This window comes from Microtus pennsylvanicus, chromosome 4, assembly GCF_037038515.1.
Source record: "Microtus pennsylvanicus isolate mMicPen1 chromosome 4, mMicPen1.hap1, whole genome shotgun sequence".
In the NCBI taxonomy this organism is placed as follows: domain Eukaryota; kingdom Metazoa; phylum Chordata; class Mammalia; order Rodentia; family Cricetidae; genus Microtus; species Microtus pennsylvanicus.
This window is the reverse complement of record NC_134582.1, coordinates 114,088,228-114,105,345: the sequence shown is the minus strand read 5'-3', so window position 1 is coordinate 114,105,345 and position 17,118 is coordinate 114,088,228. Positions and strand designations below refer to the sequence as shown.

The following is a 17,118-nucleotide window of genomic DNA, read 5'->3' as shown; positions in this document are numbered from 1 at the left end:
GGGAGCAACATACTGAAGTACATTTTAATTACTTTGATTTTATTGTTAAGGGATAGGCAATAAAAATTCTATTCTATTCTGAGATGGCTCAGCAGTTAAGAACATCGGTTACTCTTGCAGAGGACCTGAGTTCATTTCCCAGAACCCAGAGTCTCTCAGCCATCTGGAACTCCAGTTCCAGGAGACCTGACACCCTCTTCTGCCCTCCACACACATGTACACACTCCAGGAATCACAGGCATAAAGTAGAGACAGAAACGTCTACAAAATGATTAGTCTCAGCACCACATCTGTCCCCACAGAACAAAACTCGGAAAAGTGAGGCAGCCTGCTTCTTCGGGGCTGAGGTAGTGACTTCTCTCTTCTCTCTGGCCTTCCTTTTTGCATGGGTCTTGCCTCTTCCCCCCCCCCCCCCCCGCACTGTGAACCAGGCTGCTAGGCCATGGCCTCCACACTGAAACTCATTTCTTTGGAAGCAGAATAGTTTATGTGGGGTCAGGTGTGAGGAGGGTTGGGAGGACCCAACGACCCCGTCACAGCAAAGCTGGACCTGTTTTTACATTTCTAGATACCAAAATCATCATCCCTGGGGGCTCCAGCATGACCCTGGAACTCAGCTGGGAAGAGTGCCTGCTCCCTGAAGAACCTGCCCATAGCCCACTATGGCCTTCACCCAGGGTACCAGCACACACTTGAGCTCCTGGGCAATGGCAGCGATCTGTTCCACACGGTCCTGGTGTGCAGCCAGGTCACTCTCAAAGGCCTCATGCTTCCGAAGGAGGGCCCGCACTTCCGTCAGGGTCGCTGACTCATAATCTTTCTGCAGCAGGATCTGTTCTTTGCCTGCAAAGGGGACAGCCAGAAGCATGAGGCCAGGTCGGCATACCAACTACTCTGGAGGCTGAGGCAGCAGGATCGCAAGTTCAAGGACAGCCTGGGCAACTCTGTGAGACTTTGTCTCAAAATGAAAAAGAACCAGAAGACTGCAACTCGGTAGGGCTTACCTAGGATATGCAAAGGCCATGAATACAAGTCCCAGTATTGCCTAAATAAATGAATCAATTAATCTAAGCATGAATACTCAAAGTCACACAGCAGCTTCCCCACACCGGGATGTGCTTGGAGAATACCTGAGATTTAAAGGAAGGATAGGGACCAGCCTGCAAGCACAGCCAGCCCCTTTAGGTGCTCACAGGCGAGGTCTCAGAAAGAAAGGTGTGGGAGGGGGAAAGAATGCATTTTATAAAGTATATTCCATATCATTCTAAGACACAATTGTCTTCTTTCCCACCACGACCTGCAGTTCAGTTGGAAATTATTCTCATTCATGAGCCACAAGGGGATGACTGAATAAAACCCTTGTGTTAGCTGGGCATGGTGGTACACCTCTAATCCAATCCTAGCACCCAGGAGGCAGAGTCAAGGGCACTGTGACTCAGCCGAACCCTGTCTCAAACAATCGCCTGCCAGCAGGGTTTTCTTGCCCCAGGCTTTGTATTTGAAAGTTATACTCTGGGGTGAAATGTGGCCCTGTTTTGCTTGTTCTGATCCTAAACATTAGAAATTTCCTTCTTGGAACCTCCACTAATTTCTCCATAAAACTTTATATGTGTGTGATTATATATATATGGATAAGTAGTCTCTACGGCAGGTTGGCCTTGATCTCAGTATTTAGCCAAGAATGACCTCAAACTTCGGATCCTTTTGCCTCTATATTCCTGGAGCTGGGATTATAGGCATGTACCAGCATGCCGAATTTATGTGCTACTGGGGATCGAACCCAGGGCTTTGTTGGTGTACGCTAAGCCAGCATCCTACCAACTGAACCACATTTCCAGTCCTCTCTATAAGTATTTCTTAAATCTAGATACTGCTATGACTGGGATCCAGATCTACATTTATTCTCTTGCTAGTGGCCTATAACGATTTAATTCTGTAAAGCTGGAAATGGAAAGCAAACACCCACAGTCCAGTGATGACACCACTGCAGTTAGGATGAGTTAGACACCGACTGAAAGATTTATCATATGAACTCACGAATGCATCACAGAAGCCTTATGAGAGAAACAGTTACAGTATATTTATTCTTTGTTGTTTTTAAGATTCATATTTTATATTTATTTATTTATTTGGTTTGGCTTTCTTTCTTTCTTTCTTTTTTTCTTTCTTTCTTTCTTTTTTCTTAAAGACAGAGTTTCTTTAAAGCCCTGGCTATCCTGGAACTTGTTCTGCAGAGCAGGCTGGCCTTGAACTTACAGAGTTCTGCTTGCCTCCGTCTCCCAACAGCTGGGACTAATAGCATGTGCCACCACCACCCAGCTTATTTTTATTTTTAATTATGTGTTCGGGTATGTATGTGTCTGTGTAGGTGTATGCATGTAAGCGCAGGTGCCCATGGATGCCAGGAGAGGTCACTAGATCCCCTACAGCAGGAGTTACAAAGGTTATGAGCTCCCTGATGTGGGTGTTGCAAGGAAAGAGCACACTCGTAACTGCTGAACCCTCTCTCCAAACCCCTAGTTGTTGTGTGGTCCAGGCTGAGCTGGGACTCTTGAGGCTCCTCCTGACTCAGCCTCCTAAGTGTTGGAATTATATGAATACACACCACCAAGCCCAGCAAAACTCAGATTTTTTACATTGATTTATTTATATGTAAATTGTATGCGTGTATTTGTTCATGGAGGGATGCACATACATGCCACAGTGTGGACTATGGGTGCTGGCGTATACATGCCACAGTGTGGACTATAGATGCTGGCGTATACATGCCACAGTGTGGACTACGGGTGCTGGTGTATACATGTCACAGTGTGGACTATAGATGCTGGCGTATACATACATGTCACAGTGTGGACTATGGGTGCTGGCGTATACATACATGCCACAGTGTGGACTATGGATGCTGGCGTATACATGTCACAGTGTGGACTATAGGTGCTGGTGTATACATGTCACAGTGTGGACTATGGGTGCTGGCATATACATACATGCCACAGTGTGGACTATAGATGCTGGCGTATACATGCCACAGTGTGGACTATAGATGCTGGCGTATACATGCCACAGTGTGGACTATAGATGCTGGCGTATACATGTCACAGTGTGGACTATGGGTGCTGGTGTATACATGTCACGGTGTGGACTATGGGTGCTGGCGTATACATGTCACAGTGTGGACTATGGATGCTGGTGTATACATGTCACAGTGTGGACTATGGGTGCTGACGTATACATGTCACAGTGTGGACTATGGATGCTGGTGTATACATGTCACAGTGTGGACTATGGATGCTGGCGTATACATGTCACAGTGTGGACTATAGGTGCTGGTGTATACATGTCACAGTGTGGACTATGGGTGCTGGTGTATACATGTCACAGTGTGGACTATAGGTGCTGGTGTATACATACATGTCACAGTGTGGACTATGGATGCTGGTGTATACATGTCACAGTGTGGACTATAGGTGCTGGTGTATACATGTCACAGTGTGGACTATGGGTGCTGGTGTATACATGTCACAGTGTGGACTATGGGTGCTGGTGTATACATGTCACAGTGTGGACTATGGGTGCTGGCGTATACATGTCACAGTGTGGACTATAGATGCTGGCGTATACATGTCACAGTGTGGACATTAGGTGCTGGCGTATACATGTCACAGTGTGGACATTAGGTGCTGGTGTATACATGTCACAGTGTGGACTATGGGTGCTGGCGTATACATGTCACAGTGTGGACTATGGGTGCTGGTGTATACATGCCACAGTGTGGACTATGGGTGCTGACGTATACATGTCACAGTGTGGACTATGGGTGCTGGTGTATACATGTCACAGTGTGGACTATAGGTGCTGGTGTATACATACATGTCACAGTGTGGACTATGGATGCTGGTGTATACATGTCACAGTGTGGACTATGGGTGCTGACGTATACATGTCACAGTGTGGACTATGGGTGCTGGCGTATACATGCCACAGTGTGGACTATGGGTGCTGGCGTATACATGCCACAGTGTGGACTATGGGTGCTGGTGTATACATGTCACAGTGTGGACTATAGGTGCTGGTGTATACATGCCACAGTGTGGACTATAGGTGCTGGCGTATACATGCCACAGTGTGGACTATGGGTGCTGGTGTATACATACATGTCACAGTGTGGACTATAGATGCTGGCGTATACATGTCACAGTGTGGACTATGGATGCTGGTGTATACATGTCACAGTGTGGACTATAGGTGCTGGTGTATACATGCCACAGTGTGGACTATAGGTGCTGGCGTATACATGTCACAGTGTGGACTATGGGTGCTGGCGTATACATGCCACAGTGTGGACTATGGGTGCTGGTGTATACATACATGTCACAGTGTGGACTATAGATGCTGGCGTATACATGTCACAGTGTGGACTATGGGTGCTGGTGTATACATACATGTCACAGTGTGGACTATGGGTGCTGGTGTATACATACATGTCACAGTGTGGACTATGGGTGCTGGCGTATACATGCCACAGTGTGGACTATGGGTGCTGGTGTATACATGTCACAGTGTGGACTATAGGTGCTGGTGTATACATACATGTCACAGTGTGGACTATAGATGCTGGCGTATACATGTCACAGTGTGGACATTAGGTGCTGGTGTATACATGTCACAGTGTGGACTATGGGTGCTGGCGTATACATGTCACAGTGTGGACTATGGGTGCTGGTGTATACATGCCACAGTGTGGACTATGGGTGCTGACGTATACATGTCACAGTGTGGACTATGGGTGCTGGTGTATACATGTCACAGTGTGGACTATAGATGCTGGCGTATACATGTCACAGTGTGGACATTAGGTGCTGGTGTATACATGTCACAGTGTGGACTATGGGTGCTGGCGTATACATGTCACAGTGTGGACTATGGGTGCTGGTGTATACATGTCACAGTGTGGACTATGGGTGCTGACGTATACATGTCACAGTGTGGACTATGGGTGCTGGTGTATACATGTCACAGTGTGGACTATAGGTGCTGGTGTATACATACATGTCACAGTGTGGACTATGGATGCTGGTGTATACATGTCACAGTGTGGACTATGGGTGCTGATGTATACATGTCACAGTGTGGACTATGGGTGCTGGCGTATACATGCCACAGTGTGGACTATGGGTGCTGGTGTATACATGCCACAGTGTGGACTATAGGTGCTGGCGTATACATGTCACAGTGTGGACTATGGGTGCTGGCGTATACATGCCACAGTGTGGACTATGGGTGCTGGTGTATACATACATGTCACAGTGTGGACTATAGATGCTGGCGTATACATGTCACAGTGTGGACTATAGATGCTGGCGTATACATGCCACAGTGTGGACTATGGGTGCTGGTGTATACATGTCACAGTGTGGACTATAGGTGCTGGTGTATACATGCCACAGTGTGGACTATAGGTGCTGGTGTATACATGTCACAGTGTGGACTATGGGTGCTGGCGTATACATGCCACAGTGTGGACTATGGGTGCTGGTGTATACATACATGTCACAGTGTGGACTATAGATGCTGGCGTATACATGTCACAGTGTGGACTATGGATGCTGGTGTATACATGTCACAGTGTGGACTATAGGTGCTGGTGTATACATGCCACAGTGTGGACTATAGGTGCTGGCGTATACATGTCACAGTGTGGACTATGGGTGCTGGCGTATACATGCCACAGTGTGGACTATGGGTGCTGGTGTATACATACATGTCACAGTGTGGACTATAGATGCTGGCGTATACATGTCACAGTGTGGACTATGGGTGCTGGTGTATACATACATGTCACAGTGTGGACTATGGGTGCTGGTGTATACATACATGTCACAGTGTGGACTATGGGTGCTGGCGTATACATGCCACAGTGTGGACTATGGGTGCTGGTGTATACATACATTCACAGTGTGGACTATAGATGCTGGCGTATACATGTCACAGTGTGGACTATGGGTGCTGGTGTATACATACATGTCACAGTGTGGACTATAGGTGCTGGTGTATACATGCCACAGTGTGGACTATGGGTGCTGGCGTATACATGTCACATTGTGGACTATAGATGCTGGCGTATACATGTCACAGTGTGGACTATGGGTGCTGGTGTATACATGTCACAGTGTGGACTATGGGTGCTGACGTATACATGTCACAGTGTGGACTATAGATGCTGGCGTATACATGTCACAGTGTGGACTATGGGTGCTGACGTATATATGTCACAGTGTGGACTATGGATGCTGGTGTATACATGTCACAGTGTGGACTATGGGTGCTGGCGTATACATACATGTCACAGTGTGGACTATAGGTGCTGGTGTATACATGTCACAGTGTGGACTATAGGTGCTGGCGTATACATACATGTCACAGTGTGGACTATAGGTGCTGGCGTATACATACATGTCACAGTGTGGACTATAGGTGCTGGTGTATACATGTCACAGTGTGGACTATAGGTGCTGGCGTATACATGTCACAGTGTGGACTATAGGTGCTGGCGTATACATACATGTCACAGTGTGGACTATAGGTGCTGGTGTATACATGTCACAGTGTGGACTATGGGTGCTGGTGTATACATGTCACAGTGTGGACTATGGGTGCTGGCGTATACATGCCACAGTGTGGACTATGGGTGCTGGTGTATACATACATGTCACAGTGTGGACTATAGATGCTGGCGTATACATGTCACAGTGTGGACTATAGATGCTGGCGTATACATGTCACAGTGTGGACTATGGGTGCTGGCGTATACATGTCACAGTGTGGACTATGGATGCTGGTGTATACATGTCACAGTGTGGACTATGGGTGCTGGTGTATACATGTCACAGTGTGGACTATGGGTGCTGACGTATACATGTCACAGTGTGGACTATAGATGCTGGCGTATACATGTCACAGTGTGGACTATGGGTGCTGGTGTATACATGTCACAGTGTGGACTATGGGTGCTGACGTATACATGTCACAGTGTGGACTATAGATGCTGGCGTATACATGTCACAGTGTGGACTATGGGTGCTGACGTATACATGTCACAGTGTGGACTATGGGTGCTGCCGTATACATACATGTCACAGTGTGGACTATAGATGCTGGCGTATACATGTCACAGTGTGGACTATAGGTGCTGGTGTATACATGTCACAGTGTGGACTATGGGTGCTGGCGTATACATGCCACAGTGTGGACTATGGGTGCTGGTGTATACATACATGTCACAGTGTGGACTATAGATGCTGGCGTATACATGTCACAGTGTGGACTATGGGTGCTGGTGTATACATGCCACAGTGTGGACTATAGGTGCTGGTGTATACATGTCACAGTGTGGACTATGGGTGCTGGCGTATACATGCCACAGTGTGGACTATGGGTGCTGGCGTATACATGTCACAGTGTGGACTATGGGTGCTGGCGTATACACGTCACAATGTGGACTATAGTTGCTGGCGTATACATGCCACAGTGTGGACTATGGAGGGCGTAAGACAATCTGCAGGAATTGGTTCTAACTCAGGGTCTCAGGTTTGGCTGCAAGCCTCTATCCACTGAGCCATCTCACTGGCCCACAACTCAGATGCTATAAAACCAGAACCGGATCCTCATGCCCTTACCATAAGCCCATGTCTCATGCGTGGAGGCCTTCTGCCTGAACTTCTCAGCCAGGTGCTCCAAGCGCTCCAGTCTCCGAATTTCATTCAACAGCCACTCCTCATAGCCCTTCTCAGCCTGCTCCAGCCTCTGCCAGGCGCCAGCAATGTCCTGAGGAATGGAAAATGTTTGAGGCCACAGGTATCGCATGTGGGCTTTGAGGATTCCCATGCGTCCTCTAACACATGTCTGACAGCGGTGTTCTCTGGTTTCATCTTCCCTTGCCTCTTCTGCACAACTGACCATCCTGCTGGTTTGGTTTCCCAATGTCTACATCACCACGGTGGCCCTTTAAATTAGCACGGCTGTTCTCATCAGCCACACAGACACTCCTCCAGATGTGGATCAAGTCCCAGAGTGTCGGGAGGGTAAGTGGTCACGGAAGGAGGGGGAGAGCACTGGGAAGAGCTAGACAATGTCAATTACAGAGAAACATGGGCAAAGGCGAGGTCACAAGTCTGGGAGGAGGGAAGAGAAACAGAGCATTTGCCGAAAGCCTGCAGAGCACATCTCATGACACCAAGAGCTGCATCGTGGGAACGAGCAGAGTGTCAGGAAGGGAAGCCAGGTTTGGTGGCACACACTGTTGATCACAGCTACTTAGGAAGCCAAGGCAGAAGGAAAGCTAGCTTGAGTCTAGCCTGGGCAACTTAATGAATTCGAGGTCAGCCTACCAACTTAGTAAAGGGCTGGGGAGGTAGCTGAGGGGTGGTGTTTACCTCGTACTTGCAATGTCTTGGGTCCAGCCTCAGTGATCTCTCAATCCACAAAAACGGAGTGGTTACAGGGTCACTCACCACTGCATTCACTAACAGTTACACTCAGGAAGTAGAGGCCTCCTCAGCAGACTGAGGGCAACGGGGGCTGGACTGCAGACACTCACCGACACCATCTTGCCCTCGGAGGGCATGAAAGCTGGCCGGTTGCTAATCCGAAGTTTGGTCTGCAGCGTGTTGAAGTTGATCTCCAGTTGGCACTTCTCCTGCACCTTGGGGGGCTTGTGCTTCCGACGGTAGTCCCGGAAGTCCTCCAGCTTCTTCTGCATGGCTTGCATGGTTTTCTCGGGTGTCCTGTTCTCTAGCCAGGGGATTGTGCGCCGAATCCATTCCAAGAGCTATTTCCAAACAGAAAAGTGGGGCTTAAATGCTAGCAAACTGTTCCCAGTTCACACATAAAGGGGCCTGGTAACTGGAACCAGTTCCCCTAAGCCTCCCCAAATGACTGAGCATGGTTACAACTGCACTGACTTAAAGAGGGGAAGACAGCTCTGTGCATGGGGCAATGAATGGCAGTGTCCACAAGGGGCCACAGTGACCACCCCAGTGAGACCACACATAGGTTGGACTTCAGGTCAGCACATGACGTCGTGTTTGACAAAAATGTGACGTTTACAAGAAACACAGCAACCAGACATTAGCAGACAAATGCTGGATGGAACCTTCAAGTTCTAAAAGGAAAAACAAAATATAACAAAGAATGAGATTGTTATACTCAGCAAGGATCTGGGTTGAATAGCAAAGGTTTCATTGAAAACTACAAGCTCAGCTCTAATGGGTTCACTCACTAGAGAATGTATGATAGGCCTGAGTCTGACTCTGGGCCAGAACAGGATTTATCATCTAGTTTTTATGAAAATCTACATGCAATGAGTAAAAAGGGTAGTGGGTTCCCCAAAACCAGTATCTGCCCTTCTCCTGAGGCACCACCCGGGTATCAGAGATGACCTGCTCGACACCTAGTCACTTATTTATTATTTTTTAATTTGTTTTGAGATTTTTACCTATTTTTATTTTCTGTGTATGGGTGTTTTGCCTGCATGTATATCTGTGCACTACATGCATGAAGTGCCTTCAAAGGTCAGAAGAGGGTTCAGGTTCCCCTGGAACTGGAGTTACAGTTCAAACTGCATTCAAACCAGGTCCTGCGGAAGGCAGCCTGGTTCTTAACTGCTGGACCATCTCTCCACACGCCCTCCCCCTCATTTTATTTACTCATTTTTTTAATTTACTTATGTGTTTACTGATCCCTTGTAAAGTGTCAGCAGACTGGAATGAAAACTAGTTACAATGATGACACCACCACAGACAGCATCCCAGAAGAATAAACAAAGAACTGCAGGGATTGAATGGGAATGTCCCTCAAAGCTCAGTGTCGACTGCTTGCTGCTCAGCAGGTGGGAAGGATTAGGAGGAAGCAACTCACTGGAAGAAGTGAGTGACTGGAAGCAGGCCCTGTGGTTTTCATAGTCCAGCCCTCCTTCCTGCTCTCTCTGCTTCTGCTTCTTGATTGTGGATGCAATGTGACCAACTTGTCTCAGGATTCCGTTGTTATGCCTCCTCTTTCAAAGGGACTATGTCAAAGTTCCAAGGGGAACTTTGAGTCAGAATAAACCATTTCTCCTGCAAGTTGCTTTTGTAGGGCTTTTGTTTGTTTGTTTGTTTTAATCACAGAAAAGAGAGTGAAACTAAGTTAACATCAAGTAAAAAAATTCCCAACAACCCTCTTTCTGTGTTGAACATATTTCACTCTTGAAGTTGAAGACTGGTCTTACTGGCAATAAATTGGATTTTTTTCCCACAGCAATAATAACAATTACAAAAGAAAAAGAATGGTGGGAATTAAACACCTAAGATTTCCTCATATCGGCAACATGAAGGTATACATTTAGTTTACTTTGATTGCATTGTCATTAAGTACCTATCTGGGAAGACTAACTCCATTAACACTGATAATTTTCATAGCACAAACCAAATATCAGGTATATCAAGTGAAGGCAAAAATTATTTAGTCTTGTATTTATTTTTGTTTTCTTTTTTAACCTTTTAAACTATTTTTAAAATATAGTTTGCCTGATCTTGAATATGGCTCTTTACTTGAGTTTCATCTCAGAGGACACAGCTCTGGGGTTCCTCAGCCCGGACTCATGTTACAAAAGTAACACAGGGGCAGTAACAAAGATGCCTTGGTACCCTCTATGCTATGATAAGGACAAAAAATGAACTGTAAAAGCATTGCTCAAATCAGAAATGCATCTCCAAGGCTCCAAGGTTTTGGAAGGTGAGCCCAGATCCCACTCTGGGCCTGTGTACACGCACACACACACACACACACACACACACACACACACACCACACCTCACCACACCTCCTCCTCCCAAAAGGTTATACAAATTCCTTTCACATGAGGTCACAGTGCTGAACAGGGCTCTTGACACAAAGAGCCCACTGCATGATGCCAGTAGCCCACAAGCTAGGGGGCAAAACAAGGGGCATGAAGTTTCCTTGAGGGTCTGACCTTGAAGGGACAGAGCTAAGACTAGAATGCCCTTCCTACCACCTCAGACCATGCAGACTAACTAAGCTTTGCAGTCTTTGCAAAGACCATGGGGGTTGGGGAGCACATTGGCACCACGCATGTTGCTAAAGGATAAGAAACCTCTGAGACCAGGTGTGTTTTCTGCTTTCACTCTCTCTGCGATGAAAAGTACAAAAATAAACATGGACAATCTCTGCCTCACCCCTGGCTGCAGGTGGACAGAGCTGGGGCCACCCATTTCCTTTACCTCACTCGCTAGCCTCTCATATTCTTCCATCAGCCTCTCATTCTCTTGATTCACAGCAAGAACCTTACATATCCTGTTAGCTGCTGTCTCGGCCTGCAAAACACAATAGGTAAACAGGATGGCTGGTCGACAAGGGTATGCGTGCAAACACACATAAAGCAAGACGTGGTGGGCAAGGCAGGTGGAAGGAGACGGTGTGTTGGAAACGGTGCAGTCTGGGTCAGGGTGGGATAAGAGAGAGGGGATGAACCAGTTCACACCTTTTTTAGTTTTCACACAGACTTACACGGCAGGCTGAATATACTGTAGGGAATAACGGGGAGATATCATTAGTCTAAAGCACAAGCTTTATAAAACATCGAGCAAGTTAGTAACAGAAATATGTGGGTCAAAGGAAACCAAGATCTCAGATCCCTGACTGTCTGCCTAAACACTCCTGAATACTGACCCTACTACTACAGGGTGGAATGACACTGGCCTTCAGAAATCAGAGCTGAAGTGATCGGGTCCTGTTACCATGTCATTGACCTTGAATTCATGGGAGGACCTCAGCTCTTCTCATGACCATGTAGAACTTTCTAGATGGGATACTAGAGACAAGCTTGTCTTAAGATGTTCTTCCATCCATTACTTAATCTACAAGAGGAATCATCGAGGCAATAAATAATCTTCTGTCATCTTCTTGAAGGGAACTTGGGTCACATCTCTCATAATACGTTCCTCCAAAAAAATCAAGAAGAGGTATGTGCCTGTCCTAAAGCAGGGGTGTCCAACTCATGGCCCATGTGTCACATGTAACGTGGCCTCAAACTTACAGAACTCTGCCTGCCTCTGCCTCCCAAGTGATGAGATTAAAGGGGTGTACCCCATAGCTGGCTTTATTTGTTGTTGTTGTTACATTTTATTTATTTTGTGTGTGTGTGTGTGTGTGCGCGCGCATATATAGAGACTGTGCACAAGTTAGTACAGATACATGTGTACCAAGGCCCATATGTAGGTATCAGAGTAGACACTTGTAGTGTCTTCTCTCTTTCTACCATGTGGGTCCCAGATTGAAACTGGGTTGTCAGGCTTGGCAGCAATTACCTTTCCCACTGAGCCATTTTATTAATCCTACTTGAAAATGTTTTTTATGCGTGTAACTCGATTACATGGTTCTTGAATGTGGACTTTGTAGGTGACAATATCATGTGGTAATGTCAGGCGAAGTAAATAAACACATGCTTTTGCAACCTTCAGGCTACAGGTTGGACACCCTTGTACAGCCCAACACAATCCATCTTTATCCAATGTGGCCCAAACTGGACGCTTTTCCCAAAGAGTGGCTTCTAAAGCCCTGATCTCCCTGACCACATGGATTCCCATTACTATCATCTCTCAGGAGTGATCTTTACAAAGAGGGCGGAAACAAGGCACATTTTGTACATCCAGTCCTTAAGGGGTTCCCCATGTAAAGGGGACAGGCGAATCTGTTTTCCCAGTGTCCCTCAGACTGTCCTGAGGTATGTGACTGCTTCTGAGGCTGTAGTCCTTTGGTCCCTCTGACTAAAAATACGATTAGTCTTGAATGACGAGCAAACCATTAAACAGAGGTCATTTCTAGGCCAAGGAGAACAACAAACAGGGGAGAGGCACTCCTGTCTCCCAGTTGCCTTCCCTTTGCCACTCAATGCATGCAGGGCACTCTTCAAGCCACTCCTCCCCAGAATGTGCAAATGTTCCTAACAATTTTCTAATAAAATAGAAGAAATATCTTAGAAGGGGAAAGAGTAGAGAAAAGCACTTTGGTTATTGTCTAAAGTTAAAAAAAAATGACTTGCAGTTTGGAACTTGCTGTGTTAGATCGTTATGAAACACTGAGATTCCGAGGTCAGATGTGAAGCACACAGACACACACCCAGAAACACACGCGCACACACAGAAGAGCAGCACAGCCTGCTGCGTGCACAAGGGAGGAGTACCTGCTCCGCTCCCGCGAAAGCATGGTAGAAGCAGGAAACGTAAGTCATGATGGCTCTTTCATCGGGTTTGGGAGTGTTGACAATGTCTGAGGGGGGAAAAAATAACACGGGACACAGACACACACAGGCGAAGAGGAGAAACCACGGTGAACGGAGGGAGGAACTAATTAGATTACACCGACCACTTTGCTTTGCATTTAATTGGCCCACGACCCGGAACCTCAGGGCAGCTGGACAGCATTGAAATGACCCCGGAATAGGAATTTGGGGATTATACTTTTTATTCATTTATTCAGTATATGAATGTGTGTGTGTTTGGTGTTTGTGTGTGTGTGCGCGCGCGCGTGTGTGCGTATATCCACACACATATTCTATGCAATGTGTGCCCCACACACGTATTCTATGGAATGCATATTGAGGTCAGAGGACAGCTCTTGAGAGCATTTTTCTCTCCTGCCACCAGGTGGAGCCCAGGGATCAAACTCGGGTCATCAGACTCATTGGTAAGTGTCTTTATCTGCTCAACCATCTTGCCAGTCCCAGGAATAGGGTATTTTAATGGTCTAACTGAGGGCTTTTGTCCTGCATCCTTTGATGGGCTTTTAAAAGTGTATACAGCATGTCGACAGGGGGATTCATACAGCATGTATCAGGATCATTACCCCGTTTTTGTTAGTTTGATAGTCCTGTTTGTGACACCCACAACCTTGGCTCTGAGGAAGACAGGTTACTTTGAAAGATGCTAGAGACGTGGCAGGGCTGTCCCCTTACTTCCCAGGCCCACCCTCACGTGCATGGGAGCTCTTTGCTCTGGAAACCACCCTGAGAGAGAAGGGAAGTTCATTATGTGTGTCTGCCTGGGGTTATCTTTAATGCCTTTGCAACAGACTTACCTTCCCACCAAGAGCAACAAAACATCTACAGAAAGCAGCAGTCCTGGTTGTGCTTATCACTGCCACTTGTATTGGCTGCTGCGAGACCAATCAGAAGGGAAACAGAACCCGGGGGCTGTACATGCCTTCCTCCTATGGTATCATTTCTGGTGAGTGAGTTTTTACCTGGATTTGGTTGGGACAATGGACAATGGACAAAGGGAGATAAAATGATACTCTGTCATTGTTTACAGTGGACTTTGGCCTTAGGTTTGCTGAAGCTATGAGTGTAAAGAATGCAGGATCCTACAAGCTGTGCAACCTTTTGTGAAACAACATGAACGGCATGCGAGCAGAAAGTTTCAAGGAAATTCAGACTATGGAAGACCAACGACTGCTTCCTCAGAACCATTCTCCCTGTGAGGAGAGGCGGCAGGAAAGGAGGGGCGAAAGATAGAAAGTAAGATGAGACACGGAAGGCGAAGGGCGAGTGGTGATTTGTGTTCCTCATCCTCCCTCCGCGCACCAGAGAGGAGCATGGTAGTAACAGGACGTGCGTGAGAGTTACTGCGACTCTCACTGGGGAGGGCTTGCCAGCGAATAATAAATCTCTGTGGATAAAAGAGAGTTAAATGCTTGGAGGCTCCTGATAAGGCTTCTGATAAGCACTTCCTCTGGGAGGTCTCAAAGAGAGCCTGCCCACCACGCAGCTGCTATCTGAGTCTGGCTCATTAAAGAAGTCACACTTGAAGTCTCTGTTCTGAGTGTTTTGAGAACCGCCACAGGAGAGAGAAGGATTGCAGAGAGGAGCGTACGTCTGGTTCAGAGGGCTCATGAGAACCGCCACAGGAGAGAGAAGGATTGCAGAGAGGAGCGTACGTCTGGTTCAGAGCGCTCAAGAGAACCGCCACAGGAGAGAGAAGGATTGCAGAAAGGAGCATATGGCTGGTTCAGAGCGCTCACGAGAACCGCCAAGGGAAAGAGAAGGACTGCAGAGAGGAGCGTATGGCTGGTCTATAAAAGTCTAAATTACAGGAAAGTACATGAGGCTCTGAGAATTTTAGCACATTTACAGGGTTTTCTGTGACGGGTGTGTGTGTGTGTGTGTGTGTGTGAGGTCAACGAGATCCCTTTTACAAGTCTACAAGAAGCATGCCCACAGACGTAAGCTCAGAGGTCACTTCCAAACAGGTTCAAATTAGATACAATTTCTACCACTGTTGAAAGTGTGATAGGATGAGAAGAATGCTTCCAGTGTCCATCGCAAGGGCAGCTCACAGCTAAGGAGGTCAGTTAGCCTCATGGAGCCCACACCCTGATTCAGAGAGCAACACAAATATCACAGGATGAGGTGACAATAGTAGGTAGAAAGGCAAGGATTCGCCAGGTGTCATCGCTAAACTGACAGCAGGTGGCGATGTGGGCCTGTCGGCACAGCAAAGGCACGGAGGAAAGGCTCCTGGATCGCTGTGGTAAGAGCACGGCTGGGAGGAGACTACAAAACACCTAAGGTAATCCATGATGGTCTGCAGGGGTTACATCCCAGCATGCACTGCACCCAAGGCCCTTGCAATCTTAACAGTTACAAGATTCCTGCATGGGACTCTTCTACAACTATGGTTGATACATTTGTGTAAACATTCTGGATCTTTAAAGGCGAAGATAAAGAAAAGGAATAGTCAGGAAGAACAGCATGTGCCTGCAAGTCCACATGGTGGTTTGAAAGAAAATGGCCCCCAAAGGGAGTGGACTACTAGGAGGTGTGGCCTTGTTGGAGAAAGTATGTTTCTGGGGGGGATGGGCTTTGAGTTCTATGCTGAAGCGACCCCCAGTGTGACAGCAGACTTCCTGTTTCCTGTTGTCTTCCAATCAAGATGTAGCCAGCAGCATGCATGACTGCATGCTTCCATGTTCCCAATGATGATAATGGACCAAAACTCTGAAACTGTAAGCCGCCTCCTCAATTAAACATTTTCCTACACAAGAGTTGCCATGGTCATGGTGTCTCTTCACAGCAATGGAAACCTGACACTCCAGCGCTCAGGAGGCTGAGGCAGGGTGCTGCCTCTGGTTCTGGGCCAGCCTGGATTATATAGTGGATTTAAGGTCAACTTAGAATGTATAGAAAGATCTGCTCAGAGAATGGGAAGTAAGGGAGGGAGGGAGCCAGGAAAAGGAGGAGAGAAGAGAAGGAGGAGGAGGAGGAGGAGGAGGAGGAGGAGGAGGAGGAGGGAGAAAGAGAGGTGGAAATGACGCAAGCGCTAAAGTGTCATTTAGCCAGAAGGACAAAGTGAAGGCTAACTGCACACCCAGCCCAGGACCCAGAGACTAAGGGAAAACCCAGAAAAGGAGAATGTGAGTAGCTCCAGGGCAGTAATGGTGAGCCTGCTGACAGTCAGGAATGCATGTTTGAAAGCAACCCTGGCCTTCCACTTGGGACAGGCGTTCAAGAGGCACTAATGAACAGAGAGATGAACCTATTAATCCACCCTGGATATTAATTCAACAGCTCTGGTGTTAGTTACCACATGGAAAGGTCCAGAGAGAGACCACATGAACGTGAACTTAGTCTGGAGAGAACAGCTGGAAGGGGGCATTTCTGTGCTCCCTCAAGAGAGCTGGGGAGAAAGCACAGGAAGGAGGGTTTCCTTCTGCCTTCGTTCTGAGAACCACCAAGGAGTCTGAATGTTAGCACCCACACAGGGTTTGGGTTAGCAAATGGTAGCATCGCTAACTGAAAATGGCTGCCACAGTTAAATAGCTAAGGCGCTCATCTCAGTGGCTGTGACTGGACCTTATGCAGAGGGCTCATCCCAGAGAGGAGGAAGTGAAGAACTCATGATGGAGTTTACAGACTCCGAGAAGAGGTTGTCATAGATCAAGGCTGCCACAGGGTGAGGAATGTTTGGGGCTTTTAAGCCCAAAAAGGCAGGAAAGGATTCTCCCCTCAGCCTCTGGCCGGACCAACACCCTGAGTCCAGACTTAGAGCTGTGGGGCAAAGGGGACTAT

General features: G+C 47.3%; 1 protein-coding gene across 1 annotated transcript in view; it reads right to left on the bottom strand.

Annotated features, from left to right (window-relative positions):
* The window catches only part of Actn2 (actinin alpha 2), a 71,052-nt gene that overhangs the window by 16,466 nt on the left and 37,468 nt on the right, over positions 1-17,118 (bottom strand). The window contains exons 8-12 of the mRNA XM_075970219.1: positions 13,237-13,322; positions 11,276-11,368; positions 8,597-8,827; positions 7,677-7,824; positions 693-843 (exon numbers count right to left, since the gene is read on the bottom strand). Of these exons, the coding sequence (XP_075826334.1) occupies positions 693-843; positions 7,677-7,824; positions 8,597-8,827; positions 11,276-11,368; positions 13,237-13,322 (709 nt within the window). The remainder of the gene's footprint in view (positions 1-692; positions 844-7,676; positions 7,825-8,596; positions 8,828-11,275; positions 11,369-13,236; positions 13,323-17,118) is intronic.